Source organism: Xiphophorus couchianus, chromosome 23, assembly GCF_001444195.1.
Source record: "Xiphophorus couchianus chromosome 23, X_couchianus-1.0, whole genome shotgun sequence".
Classification (NCBI taxonomy): Eukaryota; Metazoa; Chordata; class Actinopteri; order Cyprinodontiformes; family Poeciliidae; genus Xiphophorus; species Xiphophorus couchianus.
The window spans coordinates 13,229,727-13,257,553 of NC_040250.1; the positions used below are offsets into that span (position 1 = coordinate 13,229,727).

At 40.5% G+C, this 27,827-nt stretch overlaps 1 protein-coding gene across 1 annotated transcript; it reads right to left on the reverse strand.

The window, feature by feature from the left end:
- Nucleotides 1-1,743: 1,743 nt before the first annotated feature.
- atg2a (autophagy related 2A) lies at nucleotides 1,744-27,712 on the reverse strand. Its single transcript, XM_028009333.1, has 42 exons — nucleotides 27,542-27,712; nucleotides 27,063-27,225; nucleotides 25,500-25,649; nucleotides 25,186-25,288; nucleotides 22,671-22,815; nucleotides 22,308-22,505; nucleotides 22,122-22,221; nucleotides 21,181-21,345; nucleotides 20,343-20,485; nucleotides 20,103-20,178; nucleotides 19,742-19,985; nucleotides 19,366-19,507; nucleotides 18,687-18,785; nucleotides 17,442-17,597; nucleotides 16,597-16,870; nucleotides 15,950-16,022; nucleotides 15,574-15,748; nucleotides 15,352-15,494; nucleotides 14,163-14,284; nucleotides 13,876-14,033; nucleotides 13,370-13,502; nucleotides 12,897-13,081; nucleotides 12,733-12,813; nucleotides 11,372-11,478; nucleotides 11,200-11,292; nucleotides 10,985-11,055; nucleotides 9,737-9,813; nucleotides 8,864-9,034; nucleotides 8,476-8,599; nucleotides 7,761-7,984; nucleotides 7,446-7,675; nucleotides 7,234-7,369; nucleotides 6,163-6,384; nucleotides 5,980-6,081; nucleotides 5,476-5,560; nucleotides 4,987-5,149; nucleotides 4,821-4,890; nucleotides 4,641-4,723; nucleotides 4,423-4,544; nucleotides 4,174-4,328; nucleotides 3,933-4,091; nucleotides 1,744-3,127 (listed from the first exon to the last, which is right to left on the reverse strand). The coding sequence occupies exons 1-42, from the start codon at nucleotides 27,710-27,712 to the stop codon at nucleotides 2,891-2,893; spliced, it is 6,030 nt and encodes a 2,009-aa protein (XP_027865134.1). The 3' UTR covers nucleotides 1,744-2,890.
- Between the last annotated feature and the right edge of the window lie 115 nt (nucleotides 27,713-27,827).

A 27,827-nucleotide genomic window follows, 5' to 3' on the forward strand; every position in this document is an offset into this window, starting at 1 on the left:
TTTTATTTATTTTTACGAAACTTTTGCTGAGTTGATGTAGATTAACATTCGTCCAGGTCCTGTGGTTTTGAGTTAATTTAACTTTTTCTTTTTTTAAAAAAAATTTTTTAAAAAGAAAATAGAGCAAACAGTGTAATTTTAGTATGTTTTTGCGACATTGACTCAACTTTAAATGCATTTTTAAAATAACCATGATTTGCTTCTTGTAGATTATTAGCCAACTTTAGCATCATTTAAGTACCAGAAATCCTTCAATACAACAGTTGTGATCACAGCCAGGAAAGCTGGGCGTGACATCACAAACCAGACACATATATTTAGGCTCCCTGTAATTACAATGGCAGCTTGTTTTCTCCAGGTACTGCAGTATGTTGCTTCCAAAAAGTTAAGACCACCTTCTGAAGATCAGGACAAAATAACTTTAGTTGTCTCAGGATTACAAAATAATGATTTTCTAATATTGACATAACAGCAAAAACTATGTAATTCCTTAATAAAAGTAATTAAATTTTGCAGAGATTTAACTAATATAGACGTTTTTCTAGTTTGGACAGTAAATGGAAAAATTAAATCATAAGGAGAAAAAAAAAGTCTAAGTAGTAATTAAACCATTTCTTCTGGTCCATTTATTAAATACCAAACTATGAATTAAAGGAGGTTAATTCTTTTAACTTTTCATAACGCTTAACGATAAATTATGAGCATGTTTTTGTCAACATCTAAACATAAAGAATATATCAGTGTCTTGATTGTAAACAGTACACAGAATGAAGTCTGTGCCTGTAGTGCAACCCATTTCCCATTCCCCAATGCATCGTGTGTGAAAACAACTCGACTCTCCTAAATTCAATTGATTCTCACAATGAAACATGGTGGTGGCAGTATCATGGTGGGTGATGCTTTTCTTCAACAGAGAGATCAGAGATGATGAATAAAAATCTTGATAGACTACAAAAGGTCAGAGAACAGAGCAGAGAGTCACCTTTCAGCAAATGGTTCAAAATGCATTCAGATGCCAGGATGGCCCAGTTAGTAGAAATGTTACAAACTAGTAAATACAAACCAAGCTTTTAGTCAATAACATCCCAAAAGTCAGAGAAAGTTGCATACAAAAACATAGGGCAAATATTTGTAAAAGTTTAACACAACAAAAACCAAGGAATTGAAGGATCGGGAAAAAAGAACATCACTCCCTCTTGGTAAGTAGACACATTTATTCACTGACTGGAGGAGAGGTCAAAGGTCAATACAATCAGAACCACTTCTTAAAGAACAACCTCACAATCTGGCAAACCAATCAGCAACCTGCAGCTGTATGCAGAGATGCAAAGGTCAAAAGCCACAGGAAATAACAGAAAAGGCTCCGTTTGGTTCGCGCCACAACCTTTACAGCTGCTGATGTTTTTCTCCAAGCTGCTTTTATATTCGCTTGAAGAAAGGTTTGCTGAAAAGTTACCAAATGGCAACTATTAGAAAACTGAGCATCAATCTCACTTTCTGATTTTATATTCCTTTAGTGTCGAAAAATAAAAAAGCTCTTGAGTCCCACACCCAAGCAGCTGTAAAAAGGCACTTAGACACTTTTTATTATTAATTATTAAAGTTACATAAATAATGTTTTTATTACTTCAGTTTTGGACTTTTTGTCATAGGTGTTTGTGAGTAATTATGAGAACAAAACTGCAGGAAGTACAAAACTTAAAATGTTAAAGCAAGGGCTTTAACAGAACACATCAAACATGATCAGTTTTTATATAATTTTTTTATTTTTGTATTAATTTGTATACTTGTGTTTGTAATATACATGTCATTCATACACTTTTATAGTAAATAGTAATTACACACAAGGAGTGTGACAAGCATAAACCTGTCACCCTCACAGACATGTCCTCCACTCACTCATCCTCTCACATTCACACAAATAATCCCTCACTCAAACAGAAAAACAAAGATAAAAATGTAAAACGCCTTATTTCCTTCCTCCATTGTCACCAGATTCAAATCCTCCCAACACTCATTATGAAACAAGTATAACAATACTTATGCTTCAACATAAACACAAAACAAACAGTTAAGCATAAAAAAAACAAAAACATTTAGGAAGGCAAAGATGTGGAAAGAGTCAGTCTGGGTCCGTTCAGACTCCAGAACCGCTTTATGCAAAACAGAAGCAGGAAGGAGAGCCACCGACTGAAATCAGTCCGTAAAAACAAATTCATGAAGTCCAGAATGCTACAGGATTTTTAAAGGGCTTCATGGGTATTCAGTCAAGTTTGGAGGGTACAGGTCAAAGAAAGGCAACACAGACGGGTTCAAAGGTCACTCTGGAAGGTTTATGGCACAACTCATCAGCGCTGAGAAGAGCAGTGCATAGCGGGCTCAAGACTAAACCAACGGTTCAAGATGAGAACCACTCACAAACATGAATAAAACATATATAATCTTCCTTCTTATTGAGCTTCAGGGTCACTGATTTCATGCTGCAAACTCCCTGTACTGAAGTTATTTCTTTCTGTTTTCCTGCTCACAGTCTTTGGGTTAAAACTTTATTAAAGACCAGTTTTAGCAGGACACGAAGAGTCGACAATCTGCATCTCGTTCTGATCCTTCCTGCTCCTGGTTGGTTTGAAATCAAAGCCAGATAAAAGCAGCGATATGTTGTTACAGAGACATGAAAAGCGATCTGCAGACCGAGGGATGATGAGCAGCAGAAGAGTTAGGTGTGGTTACACTTGTGTAAAACTCTTTGTGTCAGTGGCTGCAGTAGCAGTTAGTCTTTGTGTTGTTTTTGCATTGCAGTACAATATTCCCACACACACATACCAACATGCAGACCCCCCAGCAGACATCGGGGTTCCCACTCGCATTCATTCATTCACACACACCGTCCTCATTCTTGTGCGTCCTCCGTGCGCCACTTGAGGAAGTCCTCTTTGCGAGCGTCGGGTTTGATCTGGTTCCGCATGCCTCCCAGCAGGTTGGAGGTCGCCTCGGAAGCCACTATCAGGGGTCGGACTACTGTGGGCGGTATCTGACGCAGGACGCCGCCCACTGCGCCAGGGAGACCTTTCTGCTCGTGGCCTCTGGACGCCACATCACACAAGGTCTGAGCCGTGTCGATCACTCCCTGCAGAGGAAAGAGTCACCACTGAAAATTAAGCATGTTTGGTCATAACTTTACCTGAAAAATGCTCTGAGAAGAGCATTTTGAATATCCAAAATATTGGTATGAATATCCAAAATATTCATACTTGTTGAAGTTTGTCACACTTTATCACATTATAGTGTGATTCTGTCATCATATCCAGGCATTCTTCTCTGCGTATTGTGTTGGCTTTCAAAATATTACATGTCTGAATTATGTTTTGATCATGTATGTCAGGCTGTGCATGGATATTTACACCACATGCCTGAAAACCTACTGCTTCACAGAGAAACTGTACCCATTTGTAGGCACAGCTCACATTTATTGCTTTGGACCCAGCTAGATGCATTAATCTTTGATTTAACCGTTAAGCGTACGATGTAATGATTACAAAACCTTCATAAACACAAACGTGTTAGTTATACTGTTAGTCACTGTAGTAATCTTGAAGTTGGCTACACACATTAATCTATATTTTACACTTTGAGTTTTAGACAAGGAATAAACTTTATTCCATCTTCTGAATGCTCCAAGTAAAGCGCTCCTTAAGTGCCTGTACCCCACTGAAAACGTTCAACCATTTTTTCCGATTTTTTTTTTTCTACCAAACCTCTATGAACGCAGCGCATTTGTAAAGATAAACCCCAACATCTCCTCCAGGTATGGGGTGGTGTTCACTTTGGGACAATTTGTGACCGCTGATTGGTCAGTTGCTGTTAAATCCACTGGATTGATTGACAGGTGGCATCACGTCAATTAACTTTTAAGAGAACTTCAAACTCCACACCTCTCTGACGGTGTCGTAAGCTTTGGCTACTCCTTCTCTGAGATCCGCCGGCTGCGCGGCTCTGCGGGGCCGACTTGTGGGGGCCCGACCCTCGGTGATGGCAAACCGATTCAGTGGAGGCGTTGGAGACAAGATGTCATACACCGTTTCCGCTGTAGCCTGTAGTGAGGTAACAAGCACTACATGAGTTAAAACATCTTCACATTTGGACAAAACCTTTAATCTTATTGCATCTTCGTACCTGGATGGCCTGCACCAGCCTGTTGCTAAGCTCCAGGGCAGCTGATGCTGTAGAGGTACCGAACGATGCTGCCCCCCGCTGGAGACCTCGAATAATGCGCCCGTCTTTCCTGTACTGCTCTATGGGCAACCAGAAGAGATCCCTCACTCCGTGGACTGAGCAAACACACAGAGAGGAAGGAAAGAAAATTAAAATAAATAAAGCAGGTTTAAAACTATAAATGTTTCTGTAGCAAAGGCTTCAGCTTACAGAGCTGAACTACTGAGTGCATGGGGCCGACGCCTCCCAGAATGCCCGGCAGCTGATTCTTCCTGATGTCCGTCAGCCACTCTGTGACGGCGTACTGGATCACTTTGTCCACACCGAGTAGACTGGAAACATTTCAAACATGAAAACAGTCTCAAGTCTGTCAACATTTTATCAGATTTTAAATTATTTTATGATGTTTGAATGTTTATCGTTTTTACCCGTGTCTGCAGCAGAGCCGCTTCAGCTTCAGCTCAGAGCAGTTCAGCTGAGCCAGACCGATCAGAATCCCTGCAAACGTCCCCTGAGAAGCAAAACACCATGCTGTAAAGACGTCTGCAGTTACCGTGGCGATGGACGAACTGAGTTTCTGTTTCCGAGCTGTTCTCGTGACCTCTCACCTGCTCAATGACCACATGCTTCCCGTGATAGTCGAGCCAGATAGGCACTTCAGAGGTGAAACGAAATTCCCTGAAAATCACAGAGAGAAGGAATATTCAGTCAGCTCTGATGCTGTCGACTTTTTCAGCCATCAATTCTGTCTGACGAGCGTCGCCGTCTACACACCGGAAGTAGATTGGCTGCTCAGATGAGGAAGAGGAGGAGCCGGCAGAGGAGGAGCTCTGCTCGCTGTAGGTGGTTTCCACGGAGGCTGTGAGGTCAGGACCGAGACCGCCGTCTGGTCCGGCCTCCTCAGAGCCTTTCTGGGAAGGATCCACCTTCACTGTGACTGATAGAAGAAACAAGAACAACTCATTCTCTAAATGAGCTTCACAATGATGCACTACTCTGGGTTAGTTTAGCCCCTAATACTAACCCATTTGCATAATGTAAATCCAATACATTTATGTTTGTGGCCCGATTTGAAAAGTTTAAGCAATATCAACACTTTTCCGAGACAAACAAAGAAAAGTCATTACAAGCATGTTCCCACAGGCCGTGCTCCAGCAGCAATCAGATGCTGTATTTACAGTAAATACATCTAATCTTCTAAATGATATGAAAAAAGAAAAACCTGAAGCAACCAAAGGGGAAAAAGTTTCTGCTTTAACTGACCTTCAGCAGCAGGATCCACAGGCATGTAGGGGTTAACAGCGGATGCTAGATTACTAAAAAAGTCCTTCAGAAAAAACAGAGCATCCTGGGAAAGAGAAAAACAAAGTTTGGTAGGAGAACAAAACCACAGAGGGAAACCGACTTATTGTGATCCAAAGAAACCTGGAACAAGTAAAAGGTTTATGAGATACTGAGAGTTCAGATTGGTTTTATAATAATAATATTTAAATATGCATATTAATGTTTATTTCTTTTTAAACTTCAAACACCAAATCATCAAGTTCATTTATTTCTTGAAATTTGTCATTTTTCCAATGAGGCTGAAGAAAAATAAAAATGTTGAAACAAAATGTTAAGGTTTTGGTAGTTGGGATGAAAGTAATTACAGATTAAAACCTTTAGATTAAAACCTGAAGGTTTTAATGCCCCTCTTGCTGTCACATCTCCATAAAGGTGGAAGAGGAAGCTTTTCCGTCCATATTTGGTCAAAGACGCAGGACTTACCTGGTCGATGTTGAGTCGCAGCGGCAGCAGGCTGACCCTTAGGCAACATTCGGGTCCTCCGAGTCCCGACTCTGGTAAAACCTGCAGGGCCTTCACAGTCAGCTGCAACAAGAGCAGAGCAAAGATCTCATCCTGATCTACTCCATCTCAGCTGTTTGCAGTTCAACACACACCCGTCCTCACCATGTTGGAGTGGGCTCGGCGAGGCATGCTCTCGCTGGTGTAGAGGTAGAGGAACTTGTTGAGTTGTGAAGAGGCCAGGCGGTCCCGAACCTCCAGCTCTTGCACGATGAAGACCTGCCGGGACAGAGGCTGCTCCCCGCTGGGGCCGACCCCAGAGGTCAGCGACCCGTCCCCGTCCTGGCCTGCTACTGCCACTGGGTAGGACTCATGCTGGAAGGACACCTGGAGGACACGAGGGGGAGATGCCATGAAAAAAAAACAAACATAAAAATGAACACCTATCGCGAAGTAGGGCGTCCCGATACAACGCCTTGCAAGAACAAGGATCTTGCAAAAGATCCTTGTTCTTAGGTACACGGGAGAACAGAGAAACCAGCAACTGACAGATACAGAAGTCGACCCAATATGATATCAGCACAAATCATTCATACTGTTATTACTTATTTTGTAGTGAGGAAAAGTGCTTTATCAAGTGACATTACTCAAACAGAAAACAATCGTCAACAACTATAGATATGAGAACAAGTGACCCAATTATCAATAAATGCAGGATATGAGCACCGCTGGATGGAAAGGCTGCAGTGGAGTGATTATGCCGCAGATTTAATCCAATACTTGGTTTTAGCCGATATCGGATCAAGACACCGCTAAATAAAGATTACATTATTTAATGTCAAGGAATAATGTATTTTCATTTTAAAAATATGCTGAAACACAAACAAAATGTCTTAAAATATTTATTCCTTTGCACTTTTTTATATTTTATCACATTACAAATACAGTCTTCAATGTTGTTGGGATTTTATGAGAATAAAGAGACAAAAATTAAGTTTTCTGGGCTGCATGCAAAACGCTATTTGGTGGAAAACAACAACTGCACTAAATAAAAACACATCCAACATTTTTCAGATTATTAAATTACATATAAGAAAGTAATGTGCCTTTATCCTTTTATTACCAAACAATCCCAATAAAATATGCTGAACTTTGCTGTTGTAACCTGACAAAATGTGAAAAAATTAAAAGATTGAGACTTTGAGTGCAAGCCACTGCATCTACTCAAAGCTTCACCTTGGTGAGTTGGATCTCCATCAGCAGTGAGTGCTGACGGCCGCTGCCTCCAGCCCAGCGCCAGGAGTTCTGAGGACGGGCAGAGGCGACGGAGCGAGACGGAGAACCACGAACACCCACAGGGACAGAGCGACCCCTAAAAGGGAGACAGTTTGAGAAACGGCACAAAAACGCACGCGGCAATAAACAAAACGGAGGGAAATTTAAAAAACCTGTTTGAGTTCTGAGCATGTATGGACATCGGCTTGCCACCGAAGTCCTTGCCGCCGTAGAGATGCCACACCACAGAGATTTCCTTCAGCACCACCCTGGTGTGCGGCACCGGGAATCCGCTCGGAGCTCGCAGCAGGTCGGAGCTTCCTCGAGGCCTGGAAAAGTGGCTGTCCTTCACCTTGATGGGCCCTTCGCACAGCACGGTCACCACGGGCTCTCCGTCTCTGGGCTGCAAGAGTTTCACAAGCAGGAAGAGCTTCAGAAAGAAAGGCAGACATAAAAACAAGAAGGAGAAGAAGGAGCTGAGCACTCACAGGTATGCCCATGCCAGGCGCCTCCAGGATGCAGAAGTCATCGTTGTCGGTGGAGCCCTCGGAGCCATCATCTAGTATCATATCAGGCTGTGCCTCCATCGCCGTGGCAACCAACCCATCGAGCTCAGACTCCTCCCTCTGCAGAACGGACGGGTTCTGCTTCGAACCTTCGCCAGGAAACAAATAGACAGAGACGGGAGAGCCCCTTGGCACGGAAGGAGACTCTGGAAAAACAGAACCAATCAAGGGCTTAAGCTAAATACACACTGCAAAAACTCAAAGTACTACCAAGTATTTCTGTTTAGTTTCTAAAGAAAATATCTCAGTACACTAGAAATAAGATAAAACTAACAAGTAACTTATCAGTAAGACATTGTTTAGGTCAATAATTCCTTAATATTTATAAAAAAGAACTAGCTTCACAGGCAGATTATTTCACTTACAACAAGACATTTTTCCTGTGTTAAAAGTGAAATAATCTGCCAGTGAAGCTAGTTCTTTTTCATCAACATTAAGGAATTACTTACTTAAAATAAGCTCCTTTATGTAGTTAGTTTTGCATTTATTTCAAGTATACAAAGATATCTGTATTAGAAACTAAACAAAAATACTTGGTACGATTTTGTTTTTTTGCGGTGCAAAATGACAACAATACTTTCCCGTAGACGTCAAGTTAAATCAATAATATTTGGATAACCGCGTTCAGAAACAATACCTGGCTCTAAACTGTCTCTGTGGCTCCTCTCTGTGTCGATTAAGGCATCAGCCAGGTCGTACTGGTTGATCTCTGCGGTCTCAGCTGGAGGACAAGGCGGCAGAGACGCAGGACTTTCTGACAGCTAACACAACGTTACACAGACATTAAAGCCAAAACTACTTGTGAAACCGTGTTGTTTTATTAGCCTCAGCACCTTGTAACAAATGTTCAATGCTATCATACCTTAAGTTTGTTTTATTGCTCTAACTCAGGTTTATAATTTCAGCCTCAACGTTCCTAGTATTGCATATTTGTTGTTGGTGATTCCTGGTCAGGTGCATTAATCAATAAGAAAAAGCAACATGTCTTTCAGGTTAATGAAGTGCAAATGAATAAAATGTCTTACCGGTAATTTCTGACCAGCTATTTCAGTAGGCGAGGTGTGTCGTGGCGGGGGGTGCAAGTCCCCCTGGGCGACCAGATACTGCAACAGATTGACCAGGGCGGCGCAGGAGTCTGCGCAGGTGTAGAGGTGTACCACATTGTTGGAGCAGCGCAGCTCAAAGAGAGGCTGCGACTGAAACACAAACGAGTCCATCAGAAGCACCTTCATGACAAAAAACCGACCAGATGCCATCAAATTGATATTTTAACTACTTAAAGACTGCTAGTCAAGTATGATCACTCATTCCTAAGCTGTCGGGCTCAGAGAAGTCCTGTGAGACCAGAAAATGAGTGCTGCAGCCATGAGCTCTGATTGCAGCGTTGCAGCTCAGTTCCCAAAAATCTCTCAACGCATTTTTCTTCCCAGCTACATGGTATTTAGGTAGACTTAAGTGTCAATGCTCATGTATTGTGACAGCTTGAAACTAAACAACCCAACTCCTTCAGATAAGCTATAGGAATAAACTAAAACATTTTTCTATACCAAAATAAAATACACAAGCTCTGATTAGTCATGATTGGTTGGCTTGGAGTGCAGCTGCATCAGTACTGTGGGAAGACTTGTTTAGCATTTTCTTGCTGACTTTGGTTTCAGGTGCAGCAGAAAGTAAAACTCGAGCCAAATTACTGTCCAAAGCCATTATTATAGAGAAATCTAATTATGGTGAAATAAATATTTATAAACATGCGGCCAACTGCTTGTTAGTGGCTTTTTTTGGACCTTGAATATAATTATAATGTTTCTTTACCTTTATACTGGTTTGTTTTTCTCTGCCTGCAGCTAAATATGATTAAAAAAAACCCCAGAATGGTAAGGACAAGGAACAGGACTTACCAGCTTCCCAGAATCGCTGCCTTTCCATGTGGTGATGGCGAGCTCCAGCAGGTCAATGTCCAGAACACACACGTAATCTGTGGGACACAAATACGCAGAAGGTGAATCTTCTACCACTGTCCTTCGTGCTAAGATTTACATCAACTCTTTCAGCTTTTACTTTATTTCATCTAAACACAGTTTTATGTGCTGCTTCAAGTGTGTTTTACTTTAATAAAACGAGTGCAATGCTCTGCAGCTTGGCTAAGATTGGATCATCAGGAGGTTAATAATCCCAAACACACCAGGAACGATTCAAGACAAAGAGAAACATAAAAATCCCTTTAGCTTGTTGCTGCTGCAGGTGCTTCAGGAAGATGCTGGGGCGTGGGGTGTACTTACATTTGCGACATGCAGCTTTCCTCTTTAGCTCCACCTTTGTTTAATAAATAACTTTCTAACTAAGCAGATGTAATATATTATTTTTTATGCGTGCGGTTGGATTTAAATCATTTTGAGTTCAACAAGAGCCAGGTGATTTTTATGAGACGCAGAAACAAAAATTGAAGGACAGAGTACTTTCTTTTCAACATGACTCAATAAACATGGATGATCTGGTAAAAACATTAGTAAGGATGCAAAAAAATTAATCGACTAATGATTAATTGCTGATTAATGGTTTGTTAGACTAAAATTAGCTCAGATCGATTAACTATTTTTAGTGTTGTAGTTTGGCTGCCATCCAGCAGGAGGCGCTGCTGGTCATTCTTAAGCAGAGCCAGTTGATACAGAATTAAAGATGGCAGGACCATACCAGGACAGGAAAGTGAAACGGTCCAAACAAAGTCCAGTGAGGAATGCAAGATGCACTTTATGCAGTTTTGAAATATTAACATTCAATAACCTCCATGACAGAGCTGTTTCTCGTCAGCAACCTAATGGATTCCTGTTTAGTAATATTTTATAAATATGTCTAAATTTCACAATGTGAGAAAAGCATAATTTTCTGTTTATTCAGTAAGTATCTAATACAGCTGACAAATACAGAAAAGCATAGTGAGGTTCTTCTTAATAAATGTGCCCTTATGGAAAGACACTACAAGAGAAAACTTTTTTAAAAAATGTCCATTTATCAATTAACTATTAGCCAATCAATAGGATAAATCAACTTTAACTTGTTAATTTATAACTTGCATCCCTAATTAGTACACCATCTTGTCTTGACATATTCAATGGCCATTTGTGTAAAAGATATCCTGCATGTTTTACCTTTCCTCAAGTCCACTGTGTCAGTCTCACATTTGTCAGAGAGGTAGAGAGCAGAATCATCCAGGATGAATCTGATGACAACAAAATAGATTTTAAAAAAAATCTTACAGTCAAAAATATTACTGGATTGATCTCAATTTTAAGGATACATTTCAATTAGTCCTCTTAAAACATTGCTATGGTAACTGCGGTGTTCGGTCAGAGGTCACCAGTACCTGAGGTGGAAGGTGGCGGTGTCTACAATGATGTTACTGGACAGAGAAAATGACTCTGCTGTGAACAGGACTCTCAGGGGCAGATACAGAGGCCTTGGAAGAAAAACAACCAAAAGAGATGAATAAACGCATCATTTGCTGTACGTTCAATAAACACTCTTTAGGTCCGTACCTGTAGTCCACAGCACAGGAAGCGAGGTGTGTGTGGAGGATGGTGATGACAGCCGGTGCCGTGTAGCCCAAGATGGGGTCATCGACAACGTCCAGGAAGTCAATCAGCTGGAAGTAAAGAAAACAAACAGGAGGATGATAAACATTTTAAATGATTTTGCTGGGCAGTGAAACAAAAACACCAGCAGCTGCAGTACAGGCTAAAGAACATTGAGGTTAAGAAAACTGTGACATTTAATCACATTTTACTTGTCAGGGTGTAACTTTATGTGCTTGTTATCTCTGGCAAGAAGGCCCTTATTTTTGGAAGGGACGACTATTTTGTCCTAAAGCGCCTGCAGATGGAAAGCAGACTAATTACAGCGACAAGTATAATTACACTTGGATCACGTGTATCCAAACTGTCTGGCTTTTTCATTGTTCCTTTCTGCCTTCAAGAAAATAAAACATCTCAAATTAACATTTTTTCAGTTCAGCCGTGTCCAGCTGGGATGAAGGGAATCTGTTTTTCCTGAAGTGCATTCCTCATGTAGGCTGACACGCCTACATGAGGAATGCACAGCCAATCACAAACGAGAATATGAGTGATGTAACCTCGGAAAATAACAAAATTAGTTACCAGAAAGAAATATGCACAAGGAAGGACACAAGGAGGAAGGAAAGGAAAGAAAGACAGAGGGAAGGCAGGAAGAACACAATGAAGGAACAAAAGAAGGAAAGGAGTTAGGACACCAGAAAAGGAGCATACAAGGAACAGAAGTAGGATACAAAGATGAAAAATGACAGAAGGCACAAGAAAGGAAAGAGGGAAAGGAAAGTGGAAGGAAAACAGTAGGCAAGGGTGAAAGAAAAGAGGAAAGAGAGGGAGAAAGTACAAAGAATGGAAGGAATCAAGGAAGTGCAGAAAAAGGCAAAAAAGGAAGGAAGGGAGAGTAGAATGACACAAAAAAGAATATGTGAGGGTAAGAAAGAAAAGAGAAAGAAACAGAAGGAAAAAGGGGACAGCATGAGGAAGGAAGAGACATAGGACACAAGGGATGGAGGCCAGGAGAGAGAGATAAAGTACACAAGAATAGAAAGGATGGATGTGCAAAGGGAAGACAGGAAGAAAAGAAAGAAGGGCCTGTGTGAAAGGGAAGGAGGGACACAAGGAAATAAAGAACACAATAAAGAAGGCCATGAAGAAGGAAGGTACTCAACTTCCAGATGATGTAGGAACCATGATATGTATTCAGATTTCAAAACAAGGTTTTCCACTACATCAAAAATTGTTGCTCAGTTTGCAAAAGTTTCATTGAATCAACTAAATATTAGGAGAAACATCTAGACTGAAAGGAAAAAGGCGCTGTTTAATTTCCTCACCTGCTCGTGCCAGCTCTGGTTGCTCTGCGTCATGTAATGCCTCATGGTGGCACCTTGCAGCTGAAGAGCGACCAGGAACTCCTGTAATCAGGCAAAAATGTCTTCTTGAAGGTGATGTTAAACTTCCTGTTGCAGCCTGAAGCTGGTGCAGAAGAGAGACGAACCTTGACGTTCCTCTGCAGGTCCAGCGTGATTTTGATGGCTGTAGACAACATCTGTGGCTCCTCTTCCCGTCCTCGTACGCTGCTCACTCCCAGCTCTGTGGGGTAGATGGTGGGGTCCAACTGTGTGGGTGGTGTGAAGCTAGGCATCTCTAACCTCTCTGGGATGGAGGTGTCTTTAACCACAGCTAGAAAGTCACAAACGAGTCACAAAGGCATCTAGAGTTTCTAAATAACAATAAGTCTACATGACTGGTTTCAAACGAATGGGCAGATAAATAGTTGGATGAACAAATCTATAGGATAACTGGACAGAGAACAAAGTCTTGAAAACAAATGGGTCTTTCGGACTTCATTTTTTTTCTTCACATCTTGAAAATGCAGCACCCAGAATTTTCCGGTCACAATAGAAGCCCTTTCAATTATCGGCATTATCTAACAATGAAAATGTTTGCAGATGAGACCACAATGTGCACCTCGGTGGTAGAGCTCCACTCGTTTGCTTTCCAGCGTCAGGAAATTGAGGTTGGGATCATTTTGATGCTGCGCCACGCTGAAAATCTTCCCCCCTTCCAGGTCAAGCACAAGCTCTCCCTGAGTTTCATCCTCCTAATGTGAAAAAAAAACAAACAACAAAAACAGAAAAACTACATGAACAAAGCGATGCTGCAACATGGATTTCAAACTGAACTTAACCTTAACTTCCACAGAGTTTTAATACTGTAAAGCAGATATTAAGACATTAAAAATGGTCATTAATGTAGAGGAAATACTACAGGAAAAAGACGTGTTTTTTCTCGTTAGCAATCGATGTACATTATACGTATATATAAAGTACAAACATAGAAGAGGAAGACTAAAACATGACTGCTGAATCACTTAAGCATACTTAAAAAGGGGAAAAAATTTTCTTTTTGTTTCATCTGATGCAGTAAAACTCATCAGTGCCCTCTCCTCTGAATTCATCTTCCTCCTGGCTCACCTTCCTGTCAGTTCTGGCTTGCAGGCGACCTTTCCCAATAATCACAGTGAGGGAGAGGAGGCTGAGGTTGTGGCTGGGAAGAGGAACTGACTGCTGCATCCTTCCAGATGAATCGTTGGCCAAGTAAAACTGAGGCTCATCCTCTTCAGAGTCAGAGTCTGTGGCAGAGTGTGAACCAAACGGTTTAATCCAAAAACAATAGTAGATATTTTGGTACCACAGCTGTTATTGTTTGTCATAAATCTGTGTCAGGATTAAATTTTTTCCATCAGAGCAGAGAAACTTGCCCAGTTTGAAGGCCGACTTGCACAGCTGGAACTCGTCGTAGGGACGGCGGCTCTGGTCGGGACCCGGGGCCAAGGGAAGAGGAGGGGGAGGCGGCTCCCACATCAACAGGTCATTATTGATCCTATTGGAATAAAAGGGGAGGATGGTGGAGAACTCAGATCACTCCTCAAAATGTCATAAAGCCAGCACACAAAACAACAATCAACTTTAACGGCAACTAAACTTTCACTATAAAACTCTGAACAAGACCAGTTGTACTTAATTCGCACTTTGCTTCCAGAAGACAAATCTACTATAATTATTTTAAAGTAGTCTTGACCAATGGTTCTTAAATATCAAAGTTTTTCTTTGTCTTTGGCTGATTTTCCATGTTTTCTGACTCACTTTCGTCTTATTCATGCATTTGACAGCAAGCTGTGTGCTGAAAGTGGAAAAATGGAAGAAAAACAATTGAGTGCCAGGCTTAATGTGAGGCACATTTTATTTAGGTGTATCAAAGTAAAGGGGGTTGAATTCAAATGCATGCCACACTTTTAAATTTCTTTTAAGCTATTCTTATTTTTTTCCCTTTCATAATTATATGCTTCTTTGTTTTGGTCTAACACAAAAAAATTGCAATAAGATCCAATGACGTTTGTGGTTGTGATGCCACCAAATGTTTTGAGAGGAAACACCTTGATGGTGGCAAAACTTTGTCAAACTATTACCTTTGGTATTAACTTTAGACCCAACTAACAAAATTATTACTAAAGCCTCTTTGTAATTATTTGTAATAGCATCACTTTTGTTACTAGTCACAAAGACATTCTGTTTTTGCTAAATTGTTTTTCATATAAAAATAATAGAGGGCCAACCATCCTGAAACATTTAAATGCATCCCCCCTCCAATAATCCTGAATCAAAAGGCTGAATTCACTCATCGACACGTCATTCAGCTCTGCACAGGAGATATTTATTTGAATCAGGTGTGTTGGCTAATTGAAAAATGCCAAAATAAATAAAAAAAACAACCTAAGTAAAATAGAAATAAAAAAAATGTTAGTACTTTTAGAAAACCTGAACATTCTGACAAGAAAGTTTGGCTGCTTGGAAATAAAATATGAAGAAATGAGGTTAGGTGTAAGACTTTTTAAAGTTAAAACTACAAAAGGAATATTTGAATCCCAGATGAAGGCGGTTGAATGAAACCTGTTGTAGATGCTCTGGAAAGCCTGTTTGCTGGGCAGGAGGATGTACGCCAGCGGGAAGCTGATGTCCACCGCGCACTGACACTGAGCCACACACTGTTCTTGAAACTGGAGCATTTCCTGCGGGTCAGCCGGAATCACCATCTAATTCAAGTAAAGCGCATTGAGTTAGCAACCAGGAGGCTGAGGTGTTGGTATTTCCCAGGTTTGAGTGTTAGCACACCTCCTCCGTCTCAAACATGGTGCGGTTAGAAGAAAATGGCGAGCTGGATTTCTCATTGAATTCACAGTGGCTTTCGAAGAAGGTGGCCCCAAGATCCTTCATGAGGCCCAGATTCATCCCACTCAGACCCGCTGCTGGGCCCTGAGCCTCACCGCCTCGCACACGCACCGATATCCTGTTGATGGAAACTTTCTCAGCATGAGTTTGCTCAAAACTAATTAGCTGATGTTTCTATTTAAATTACTGAAAAATATTATCCACTTGTCTACCAATAAAAATGCTTAAACGAAACGGCTCTGGAAGAGGTGAGAGTGTTTTTCTACCGTCCTGGATTTTGGCCATTATAGTAGTCATCATTATCACCATAGAGTCTAACCTTGGCATAGAGTCGTGGTTTTTCTTCACTCTGATGCAGGGGAAGGAGCCTCCCTCCCAGCCCTCATACAATCCTGGTGAAACACATCAAGGTAAATATGTAATTAAGTATTTACAAAACAAAATGACAAACATCTCATTGAAAGGACACTCTGTAAAGTAAAGAATGTGCAAGAAACAAGGATGAGAAGGAGAATTTTTTTTGGTCAAATATCAAACCTTTTCATATATAGGTCATTTCTAAAGCACCAGTACATTACTTTTTCCATGTCATTTCTTAATTCTCATCAGTTTGAGTAGATCTAAGAGCTTGGCATGCTGAGGTGAGTGCATCTTGAGTGCAGAAAGAGGGTCTGCATAGTGCAATCATATGGGTCAGTGTTGCAGCACTGACCCATAGTGCTGCAACATTCAAGTCAAGTAGTGCTGCAACATTCAAGAAAACTACCAGTTATGCTTTTGTCCTGTAACACAAATAATTTTACTTTAAGTATTTATTTGATATATATGAAATTTATGCAACACCTGTACAAAGGCCCTTCTGAGGTGAAGCAGAAACAATATGCTGGTAAAGACTAGAGGAACACTGGTATAATAATGCCAAAAAACCCCAACTAGAACCCTTTTTGTGGCTCTGTCTGCCCTCACCATGCATGTCTGTGAAAGAGGCCTCCAACAGCTGGGTGAGACAGGGGCCCCACTGTTGCCCAGGGGCCGGCTGCTGGCTCTGCAGGTCCGGGGCCTCCTGGTGCTTCAGCTCCAGCTCTGTCAGCTCCAGCACCAATGTCTCCTCCCTCACTGCCCTCTGGGATGGTGGCCGACGCAGCGGGGGAGGCCGCAGGTCTGGGATGGGGAAGCGAAGTCTGAGCACGGCGTTGGGGGACAGGAGGGTGAAGGACGAGCAAAGTTCGACGCTCTGGGTCTGAGAAGAAAGAAAAGAGATCCTTCTTGGACTCATTTCCAGAATATAAGCTGAACTTGGATTTATAGAGGAGATTCGGTCATGATCAACCGTGTAATCACAGCCGACCACCGCTTTATTACGGAGCCGGGAGGCTGAAAGGTTGATATTAGGACGATCGGAGAACTACTGATTCCCTCTGAACCCAGACAGCTTTTCAATGTTTGCGTCAGCACAAGTTTGATCAGACGTAGCAGAATGATGTTTTCATACAAAGAGTTTAATAGTTTTGGTTTCTCTGTGTGGCGATGACATAAAAGTTCATGACTCTGGACAACCATACTGACTCACTTTAAACAAAATTACGAGAGGTGAGCTTTAAACATGCCTTTCTGCCCAGTCAGCAGTCTAACAATGATACTTTGTGGTCTTGATTGCCGACAGTTAACAGAAGGAAATAAGCACATGCAGAAATGCTGATTTATATTTCGAGTTCTCTGAGTTCCTTTAGTGTTTTCTGGCTTGGGTCTTAATTTTTTAGGGTTTCTGGTCTGCATTACATTAAAAGGCAGTGCAGTGTTGGCGGTTCCACCTGTATGAGTCCTGGTCCACAGTTCTGGCTCGGACAGTGGCTGAAGGCTCTGCTGAGGCTCTCCAGGCGGCTGAGGATGCCCAGGTCCAGCTCGGCGCTCAGCTCCGCAAGCTCTACCCGTATCACGCTGTCCCGCCGCAACACACGCTGCTTACCCTGCAAACACACAGAATAATACATTATATTATTATGTATTGCTGCTATCAGCAACGTTCTGATAGCAGCCATTAAGTTTTATCCTCCGGCACAAACAAAGCTGAAAGTGTTTTGGATGACTCCTGAAACGCCATTGCTGACGTTTATTAGTTATACACAATCGTCTTTCTGGATCAACATCTGCGAACACTTGTAAGAAGAAATTTATTTTTTATAGTTTGGTGTTTCCTAAAACAAAATATAATCAACTGGAACTTCACTTAATAGCAGGGAGTGATTTTTGTTGAGGTGTTTAATAAATACAAAAATCATTACAGCTAAAAATCCACAACTAGATCTAATTACTTAAATCTGAAAATCAATCATTGCTCTATGACTCCAGTGCCTCTCATAAAACCACAGAGATTATATTGTGGAAACGTTTGAACACATTTGGACCTGTAACCTTATAAAATCTCCAAATACTTTCATATTGGTGCTAGTCTAGCCACATATAGAGCAAAAATAGGCTTTATTTCAACAGAAAAAAGCAACAGACTACTGAAAAAAACTGCACTTTGATCAATAAAGTCTTTTATTTAATTTATATTAAAAGATACCATAAGGTGAGCAGCATAATTTCTGTAAATCATTGTGCTTGGTGAAATAAGGTAGAGTAACACAACCTCACATTCTGATGCCAATGAGGCTTAAATGAAGAATAAAGCAAAGCTTTTTAATATGAAAACCAGCAGTAATTACAGAAATAATTGAGCTGAGAACATATTTAACAAATAGGAGACATAAGATAACTCGTTAAATTGATAAAGTCAACAGAAAGTGAGGCAGTGGGCTGAAAGAGAGTCTCTTATCAAGGCTCTAGTGCGATGTCTATTTTATTTATTAAATATTTTCAGTTTGTTGAGTTGGAGCAATTCTCACAAGCTCATTTTCTATTGAAGTGGGAAAATGGCAGAGGGTTTTCTATCTCTATCAGTGTCAAAAGAAAAGTGAGTGTGTTTAAGGATTGGATTACATTCACCTGTTAGACCTTGAAGATGTAAATAAAACAGTTTTTTAAACAGTTTAATGTGTTGAAACAGTTCGTACTTTTCGTAGGTGTTTTTCAGTGAGGCTGTAGTGTAGCTGGGCGCATGGTCTGGCTGCAGCTCCGACTGTAAACAGTCCAGCTTTCTGGAACTGAAGTAACTGCAAAGTGAAAAAAAAGCATTAAAAAAAACCTTTTATTGGCTTGAGATGCAAAATTCATATAATTTTACAGCTAAGCTTACTTGACCAACATATGAGTCTCATGTTTTATTACATAATAGTCTTACATTAGAAGACCATGTAAACAGAAAAACAATTATTTTAATTTTACATGAAGTCAGGATTTGAGGTTTTCCAAACTTTGAGTTCACAATTAACTTACAGGACATATTTCCATCAGTAGCAGAACCAGCTAGGAAGGATTGATTGATCAATGGATGAAACAACTGGATAATATTTAGACAACCAAACAAGTAATAAAGTCTGGAGATACAAGCAGTTATCCAAACTTAATTTCCCATTCTCTTCAACATTAATACCAGTACTTAAAAAATACTTTAAACTAACTCCAGATTTTTCTAGACTGCAGAAAAACAATTATTTGCAAAGTAGATTGTCGTTGATAATGAAATTGCTTACCAAAGACAGTGTGACCGATAATGACAAACTTTTCACATTCATAAACAGGAATAATAATGACAACAATAATAATAATTTTAAAAAACTGGTTATTTTGTACCTCGCAGTACTGAGGTTTTCCATCCTGCCAGAGGCACTCCAACAGTTCCAGTCTGCTGAAAGAAAGGTCTGAAGTCACGGCCCGACAGTGGCGTCTCCCGCTGCGCGTCTCACATGTCACCTGCACTGCTGCCCCCGTCAACCTACGAGAGAAAACCTCACAGTGAATCGGTTTAATGAAGAAACACACAGAGGGCTGTAACTCCAGTGAGTGAAACTTGTAACATATTACTCCATAAGCATATCTACTCCTAAATATTTTTCCCTCCAATTTACTAAGAAAACATCCATCTACCTAAAACCCTTATTGTAATAGCAACTATTCTTACTAAAATCTGTTTTATATGGTTCAACCTCAAAGAAACAGTCTTTTCTACCTGAGATTGGAGAGTGGACAGGCTGCGGCGAGGCATTTTCTCAGATGGTTGAAGTTTTTATTGGCCAACATGTTCTCCTTGAATGAAAGCAGCCCTCGGAAGAACAACTGAGACACCTGAGCTAATGACGAGGCTCCATCAGAGGGCGGGTCCTCCTGCAGCATGGTCAGAGTGAGCCCACCGAGGGTCAGGCGCAGCAAGGCTTCGGGTTTCAGCTGCTCTGCCTGGCCACTGTGTGAGCGCCCTGCAGTTAAAAACAGACATAATAAGCTTGTGTTTCGTAGTTAATACTGAAAACAAAGGTGCAGCAAGTGTTTTATTTAATCTAGACTCTGTTTGCTACTCAAATAGCTGACTTTACCTCTGGTCCTGCTGATATGTGGCAGGCTGGATAAGCATCCTGCTACAGGATATCTTCTAGGACAGCTTGCCAAGCCCTGGCATGAAAGAAATCAAAGGAAAGTACAGAATTTACTTTGCTGTGTTGCTAAAAAAATATGTGTTCAAAAAGTATTTATCCTGGATACAAATGGGCTTATCCTGGTTCTCTGCTACATGTTTAAACCGTGAAAGCACACATGTACACAGACGGAGGCCGTACCTGTGCTGTCAGAGCTGCCGGGTGCGTCAGGCTGCTCAGGCTGTGTGTGGAGGACTCCATGTCGCTGTCCGACAGCTCGCTGCCAGAGCGAGTGGACGCAACACTGCTGCTCATCCCTGCAGGGCCCATGGAGTAAAACATTTCTGGACAAACACAAGGTCAAAGGTTAAACGCTGCAGTGCTTAACTTTACTGCAGTGTACTGTTTCACATGTTCTTTTCATCTTTTGTAGATCTTATATCCGACAGAATCATTTCGTTTGTACTAGTCTGGCACTAATCTTGATGCCAATAAAATTAATTTCTGCTTTCCAAAGAATGCTTTTTGTCACAGTTAAATCATTATTTAATAAGATTGGAGATTACTTTTTTTCCAAATTGGGTTAGACTGATTATAGCAGCGTTTCCCCCAATAATTGAAATCATAATTTAAAAACAGCTTTTTTTATTTTCTCATATTATTTTTAATCATAAAACTTGTTTGATGCTCTGAAACGTCGGAGACAACACCCTCCCCCTAAAAACTGAAGAAATCAGAAGAACTGGATAAATGACTGCAATAATACCTAAAATACAATATTTTACATTCTTCACATAAATTATTTGGAAAGTGCAATTTTTATTTTTATTTTACCAAAAACCAACACAGGAAATAATGACAAAAACTAGCAATAAAGGGACTTATTTTACACTTTACTTCAATCTTTTGTTTTCAAGATGAGAAATAATCTATCTTTGTTACAATAATATTGCTATAATTTAATTACACATAAAATATCTAAATCTGAGCTGGATTCAGGCCTTTATCACCATCACAGGAGAACTTCTGGTCGTTGTACCTCCGTTCTCCAGGCTGGTGACGTAGGGCTCCAGGTGGGGCTCGTTCTCCCACTCCCTGTCTTTAGGACTGGATCCCAGCTGCTTGCTAAGATCCTCCTCGATCAGTCGCAGGTCCTCTGAGTCTAACGGGCGACTGTTCACTCCACCACACTTCTTCTCCGGCTCTGAGGGTAAAACAAAACAAAAACAATTTTAGCAATAGAACAGACAGACAAAACATAGAAACTGCATAAAAAATACAGTATATGAGCCAATTAATAAATCTTATTAATGCCATCTTGTTTTCAAAACAAATGTCAGATCTAAGCATTTTACAAGATAAACAGATTGAGTTTACGAGCCCAAATTTTCACATAGGAGCATCCATGATTATAACAATGAACTATTTACATTTTCAGAGAAAATCTCAGTGCTATAGAAGCACAGAAACAGAAACACAAAAATACATTTTCAACTGAAATGTGTTCTTCAGCAGCTACAATGAACACAGAAATAGAGGTACAAATGAATGGTTCAGTCAAAGTATGGACCGAAATCTAGACTTGAAAATGAATGCTAGCAGATGCTCTCCACCCAGTCTGACTGAGATTGAGCTACTTTACAAAGAATGGGTTAAAAATCTTTTATCTAGATGTGCAAAGGTGGCAGAAACATAGCAAAACACCCCAGACGTGCTCAGATACAAACGCAACCCACACTTCTTAGATTTGTAAAAACTTTAATTTATCCACCTCAACAATGTGCATGACACATGGTCCACTTTGCACAGGCGAGGTCTGTGGTTGCAAAGTTTAAGGGGCACGAATATGTTTGCAAGTCACTGTATCTCAACCATTTACATAAACAACACACTAATAACACGCTAATAAAATCATGGTAATCAGAAACAAAATTCTTAACTATTCTTTGTGATTTCAGAAAAGCAGATATTAAACTGCACCAATGTCGATGCACAGGGCTGCCAGAAGGTCTGCTAGATGGGTAATTTGATCCGGAGACAGCAGCATGTGGACACATCCTCCCCTCCCGTCCAACTCCAACTGGTGAGCAGAGAGGACAGAGGCATCGATATGAGAGGACATCCATTTTCTACAATGCGGCAAATTTATAAGACAGAAACACACACCTTAGGTCCAGGCAGCATGTCGTTCTGCTTGATCTTCACTGTAGTTTCAATAGAGCCAGAGCATCGCCCTATGAGCAGCGGCTGAGACGGGGGGCAGGCGGTGCTTTTCAAGGGTTTGGCTTCTTCTGCTCTCTCCTCATCCTCCTCCTCTCCTTCACTGGCTGTGGCTGAGTTAAGATGCCCCTCCCCAAAAGGACCCTGGGAGATAAAATAAACATTTTTGTCCCAATTCAGAATTGTTTACCTCTCATAAAACATGGTTTTACTGTACAGGAAATAGACACAACCCCACTGAGGTTCCTATAAGCAGGTGTAGGAAGTGGATGCATCCAAAACTTGCAGGACTTTAGTTGCATCCTTTACCTGAACAGCACCGATGATGTCGTACAACAGCTGAACCTCTGTCAGCTGGAGGATCTTGTGCAGAAAGGCGGGCGGCTGGTGGATGTCGACAGGCACGGCAGTCTGGCTGGATGGATCTTTCACGGCTTCATCAAAGTACTCCAGGCTGGAAACATACACACACACACACCCACACACAGAGATCTCTTATAACTCAGACATTGAACTATAAACTGAAGTAACAAGACCTGCAGTGTGACATCAATCAGACTCAAACTGAGGAAATAACTCTTTGATGAATTAATCCTCTGTTTTTTATTGGTCATAGGAAGGAAAGTAACATTAAAATGCAGCAATCAGGCTTTCCTGACAGATTGTTATACATTCATAGACTGAAAACAGGGAGATCTTAGGTTTAATGTATTTACAGGAATGAGTAGAAAAAAGAAAACTATTTTTTTAGAGTGGATCTTCTGGGGGAAAATTTGACAGTTTTGATCTCTGGCAGACTAAGTGAAAAATATTTAGTTATCATTAGGCTGCCTCATATATGAAAATTATGCAATACTGATGCCATGTATAAAAACTGTCGTGACCCAAAATGCAATTATAACTCACATTCTTCTGCCTCATTTCATTCTTTACCTTCACACATTTATCTAAAACTCTCCATGAGTTTTAGCATCTTAAACACTAAAAACACACCTGGTATGGCATTCAGAGCAGGCAGAGTCCATCTAATAGGCAAAATGTATAGTTTATATGCAGAGGTTGAATTAATCGCATATCAAATGAACCATCCAAGAACACCGACAAATGAAATTAGATACATTGTGCAGCTCTAGTTATTACACTCGGTGTATCCATTACATAGACTTGGGCTTTTGCACCTCTAAATAAAACTTAATTTCACTGAGAAAGAGATTTTTCCCTTTTTTTAAAAACTGAAATTGCAAATAAAATATTTAGATCATAAAAATATAACTCTAAAATAGTTTTTTTTATACTAAACCAATTTGACAATGTCAACCTAAATACTCATAAGAAATAAAAAAATAAGTGGAACAAGGAGCCATGTAAGTTTTATCCAGTTAAAATCTAACAATCGATCTGAGTGCAGAGGAAACTTTATGTCTGGATCTGGAGCGCAGTGTTCTGCTGCTGCGGATCAATCTACTGCAGTCTAGGTTTCCTGCATGACAGGACCTCTGTTTCACACGTTAATGAACTCCAGCATGTTGCATTGCTGCAAACATGACAAGAGAGTCACTGACCGCACATGGACACAACTCACCTGAGCAGCTCTGTCAACAAACCAGCATAACAGGAAGGGTTCATCTGAGGCAGGGAACATGGGTTGTAAAAGCAAAAGCTTGACTGCTTCAGGCTGAGTGTATTTATAATAAACATGTTGTAACACATAATGCTGGGATTATGATGTTACACTTATGAAAGCTAGATTTTCTTTCCTCTGACTTTGCAGAACCAAATATAAAAACTAAATGAAAACTGATGTAAACTGTAAAACTCTTTCTTGTTAACTCTATAAAACGCCAGTAGCAGAAAAAATAAAATAAAGCGTGTAGTAAAGTATTAACTTTTACGTTTTCTGAGAATGCAGGTTACTGTGATCACTTTTCAAATTAACGCAAAAAGACTGACCGCTGCACTTAACATGATTACATACACTGCAGTAAAACACAGCCGTCGCCTCCTTTCTGCTGACTGTGACCACATCACACTCATTTATTAAATGTCCAAGACACCTTTAGTGCAGCGGAGGGGAATGAACTTGTCAATCCTGACCCAGTTTGAAATGAGCTTCACCCTAAAAGCTCGTTGGTGAAAAATATTCATGTTCCTATCAGAGGAAGGGTCTCTTCTCTATGTCTGCTGAGGAGCAGAGAAGTTGAAATCCAATTTCAGGTCTCCATTTTGCTTCCTTTCATCACTGGCAGCAGCGCAAGCGCTGATGTAAGAGTTTCTTAACAACACTGATAACAAAAGCACAGATTTTAGTTTTAATCTGAACTGTGAGGAATCCGGTTTTTGGTTATGGAGCTTTCCATCTAATAAGGACTGCAGACTGCATTTGTGCTGCTGTAATATTGATCCATTTGTTCTCTAAGCTATGTGTAGATACCACTGAATTATTAAAAACAAAGTGTTTATAATGTTGTGGTGAACTCATATTTGGCTCTGGTCAGAAAAAATTTAGGTTCAGAATTATGCTATTAAAGAAAAATGTCTTGTGTTTAAATAAACTTTCATAAATAAAACCACAAGATCACCTTTATGTCACAAATATTTTGATCTATGATGAAAGGCAGCAATGAGTCTTTACATTTAATGAAGGGAAGTTGCATCTGTGCACAATCCTGATCAGACTCTTTTAGTGTATATACATTTATACCTCTTATAGCATTTTCACAACATTGTCAAATAGCATCTAACTTAACAAAACAAGTAAAAAAAATTGTTTTTGTCTTTATATTTTATGTTATTACAAAAAATCTTAAATAAATCAGCAGCTTACCGTTGTATGTGCACTTCTAAGGCAACACCTGTTTTCAGGTCCAGGGGCTGGTGCTCAATGCGGACGATGGTGTCTATAAATGTGACTTTGATGCGGCGGAGAACTGCAAATACAATTCATTTAAGAGATTAAAAGAGTAAAGAACATCAGCTTATAAAGCTTTCAAAACGGCTTTCAAACTGTAGTTTTTACTTTAAGATGTGACAAATTTGTTTTAGTGCATCGCATGTGAAGATGAGGATAATCATTTCCACTATCAAACTCTTCATAATTTATGAATGACCCTTCTGTAAAGGCCCAGAAGATCTGCTCACCTGTCTCAATAGTTTGTGCAAACATCTCAAGTCCCTCCAGTGGGGCAGGCGGCTCCTCGGACGCCTCTGGAGGGTCCTTTAGGCATTCCTGAGCCAGCTGCATGCTGGAGGTCATGCTGGACGACCATCCCTGTGACTCCCAGTTTCCGCCTTTAGATGAGCAACAAGATGAGATGATTACAGTAATCCTGACGTTACAGAGCGTTAACTATCAATCAGCAGTGGTTTTCCTTGTTGCACAGCTGTGCTTTGAGACATTATGTAGGAAATGCTGCTGGTTCCCTATCAGGAACAAACATAACTAAAAGTGAAATTGACGAAATGTCTGGATATTTCAACAGTCCGGTGAGAAAATAATTGGTCTACTTTGATTTTTTGTTAGACGCAAAATACAAATATGATAAATTATGAAGATAAATAAGAAAAAAAATCGAATCTTACATATGATTCAATTCAATTTACTTTAAAAAAAAAAATCAAAGTTTACCCTATTCCCATTAATTACAGTTCTGCTCGCATTGACCCAACTGACTTATGGAAATATGACAGATTATGACACCTCACTAAACCAAAAATAATTATGAGCAATCTTTAGCAACTACATCTCATTTATTACATTTATTCAGGCATTTATTACAGCATAACCTATATAAAATTACTTTCAATCATAAGCTTTCAAAGATACTATACGTCCGCTGTCAGACGGCTGCTTCTCAGGTTCAAGATAACCAAAACTACAAAGAGGGGAAAGGAGCATCTATTGCCTTTTAGTCTTATCTTTATAACTTGAATAAAAGATTAATTCTGTTAAAATCAAGTCACTGGCTGATTCAATCTTTACCTTTTAAATTCCTGGTGAGCATTATGATTCACTAAGTCACTCTTCTGGCAGTGACAGTGTATACACCGTCCTTAATCGTATAGTTGATGTAACTGCAACAAGAATGCAGGCATGACTGCAGTCTGCATATTAAAGTCAGTCACACTATGAAACTGGTCACATTCTAGACTGTAAATTTACTCATGAATATATAATGAGACGTTAAATCTGGACTGCTCCGGCTAACTGTTGCTCCTGTGGCTTTAACAAGCCAGCAAACACTGACTTAATTTCGAAGGCATTCTCTCTTTCTCAGGTTCATATGTGAGGCTTTTCCAACACAAATAGTGATAGAAAAGTTTTACAGTTCAACTGAATTCATCCTGGAAGATGAATGATTACATTTTAAATAAATAAATAAAGGTTCTCAGTTGATGATCAGCTGGCTGAAGAAAGGCTTCTACACTTTTCCCATCGCTTAAAAAAACAGAAATACATGGTAGGGAAACTGAAAGACTACCACCCATCATTCATTTTATAACTGAAGTTGGTGAATTACAAGCTTCATGTCTGTTTTTGCATCAATCCATGTGTCAATATTCAAGTACAGATGGCATTAGTATAGCTGTAATGATCAGTGGATTATTCTAGCTGCCGTTGGAGGTAATTGTTATTCTCCTGCATTGTATATAAGCAGTTGGATCATGTGTAGACCTGAAAGGAAACTTGAGGGTTAAACTTACTGGTTCGGTACTTGGGTCGACATGTAATCTGAAGACCAGAAACTTCTAAGGTGCAATGATCAGTCAGGAGAGCCTGCCAGGGGATGGTCACCTGTATGCTTCCCACAAAGCCATCCACCATCTCCAGGGGAGCCCCGAGAGACTCCAGGAGCTCATTGACCGCCTGCAGGAAGATCAAATAAAGAAACAACAAACAAGGATGTGGTAAGGGCAAACAAAGAGAAAAAAATGCCTCCTCAGATTAGCTATTGACATTTGTTGAGCATGTGGTAAATACATCCATCTCGGAAAGTAAAAGATAACACTAATCCGGAGGGGAGGCGTTGCGTTTCTCCTGAATGCATTTCCTCGAAGAAACAGGAGCCAGGCTAAAAACATGACGTTGGAGATTGTTGTTGAACTCGGGAGTGCAGTTGCGACACAGTCAAGAGTCCCACAATAACACAGGACGTCTGCTGCTTCCTTTCACGTGAACTCACCCACACATCGAGGTTGATGTTCGTGATGTCACCGCTGCCGTTGTACAGGTCCAAACTGAGCTGGTCCAGGCTCAGCCGCTCCTGCAGAAAGTGACCGAGGTAGTGCTGCAAAAGGTACCGACAGGCCCGCTTCTTGATTGAGCCCGACCAGGGGAAAAGCCAGCGAGACATAGGGCCAGCGAGTGCGGGGAGAGGGAGCAGAGAGGTGGCGGAGGAGAACGAGTGCGGCTACAGTCCTCTGGAAACTGCATAACAGACTGAAACAAAGTGTTCAGTAACCAGGAAT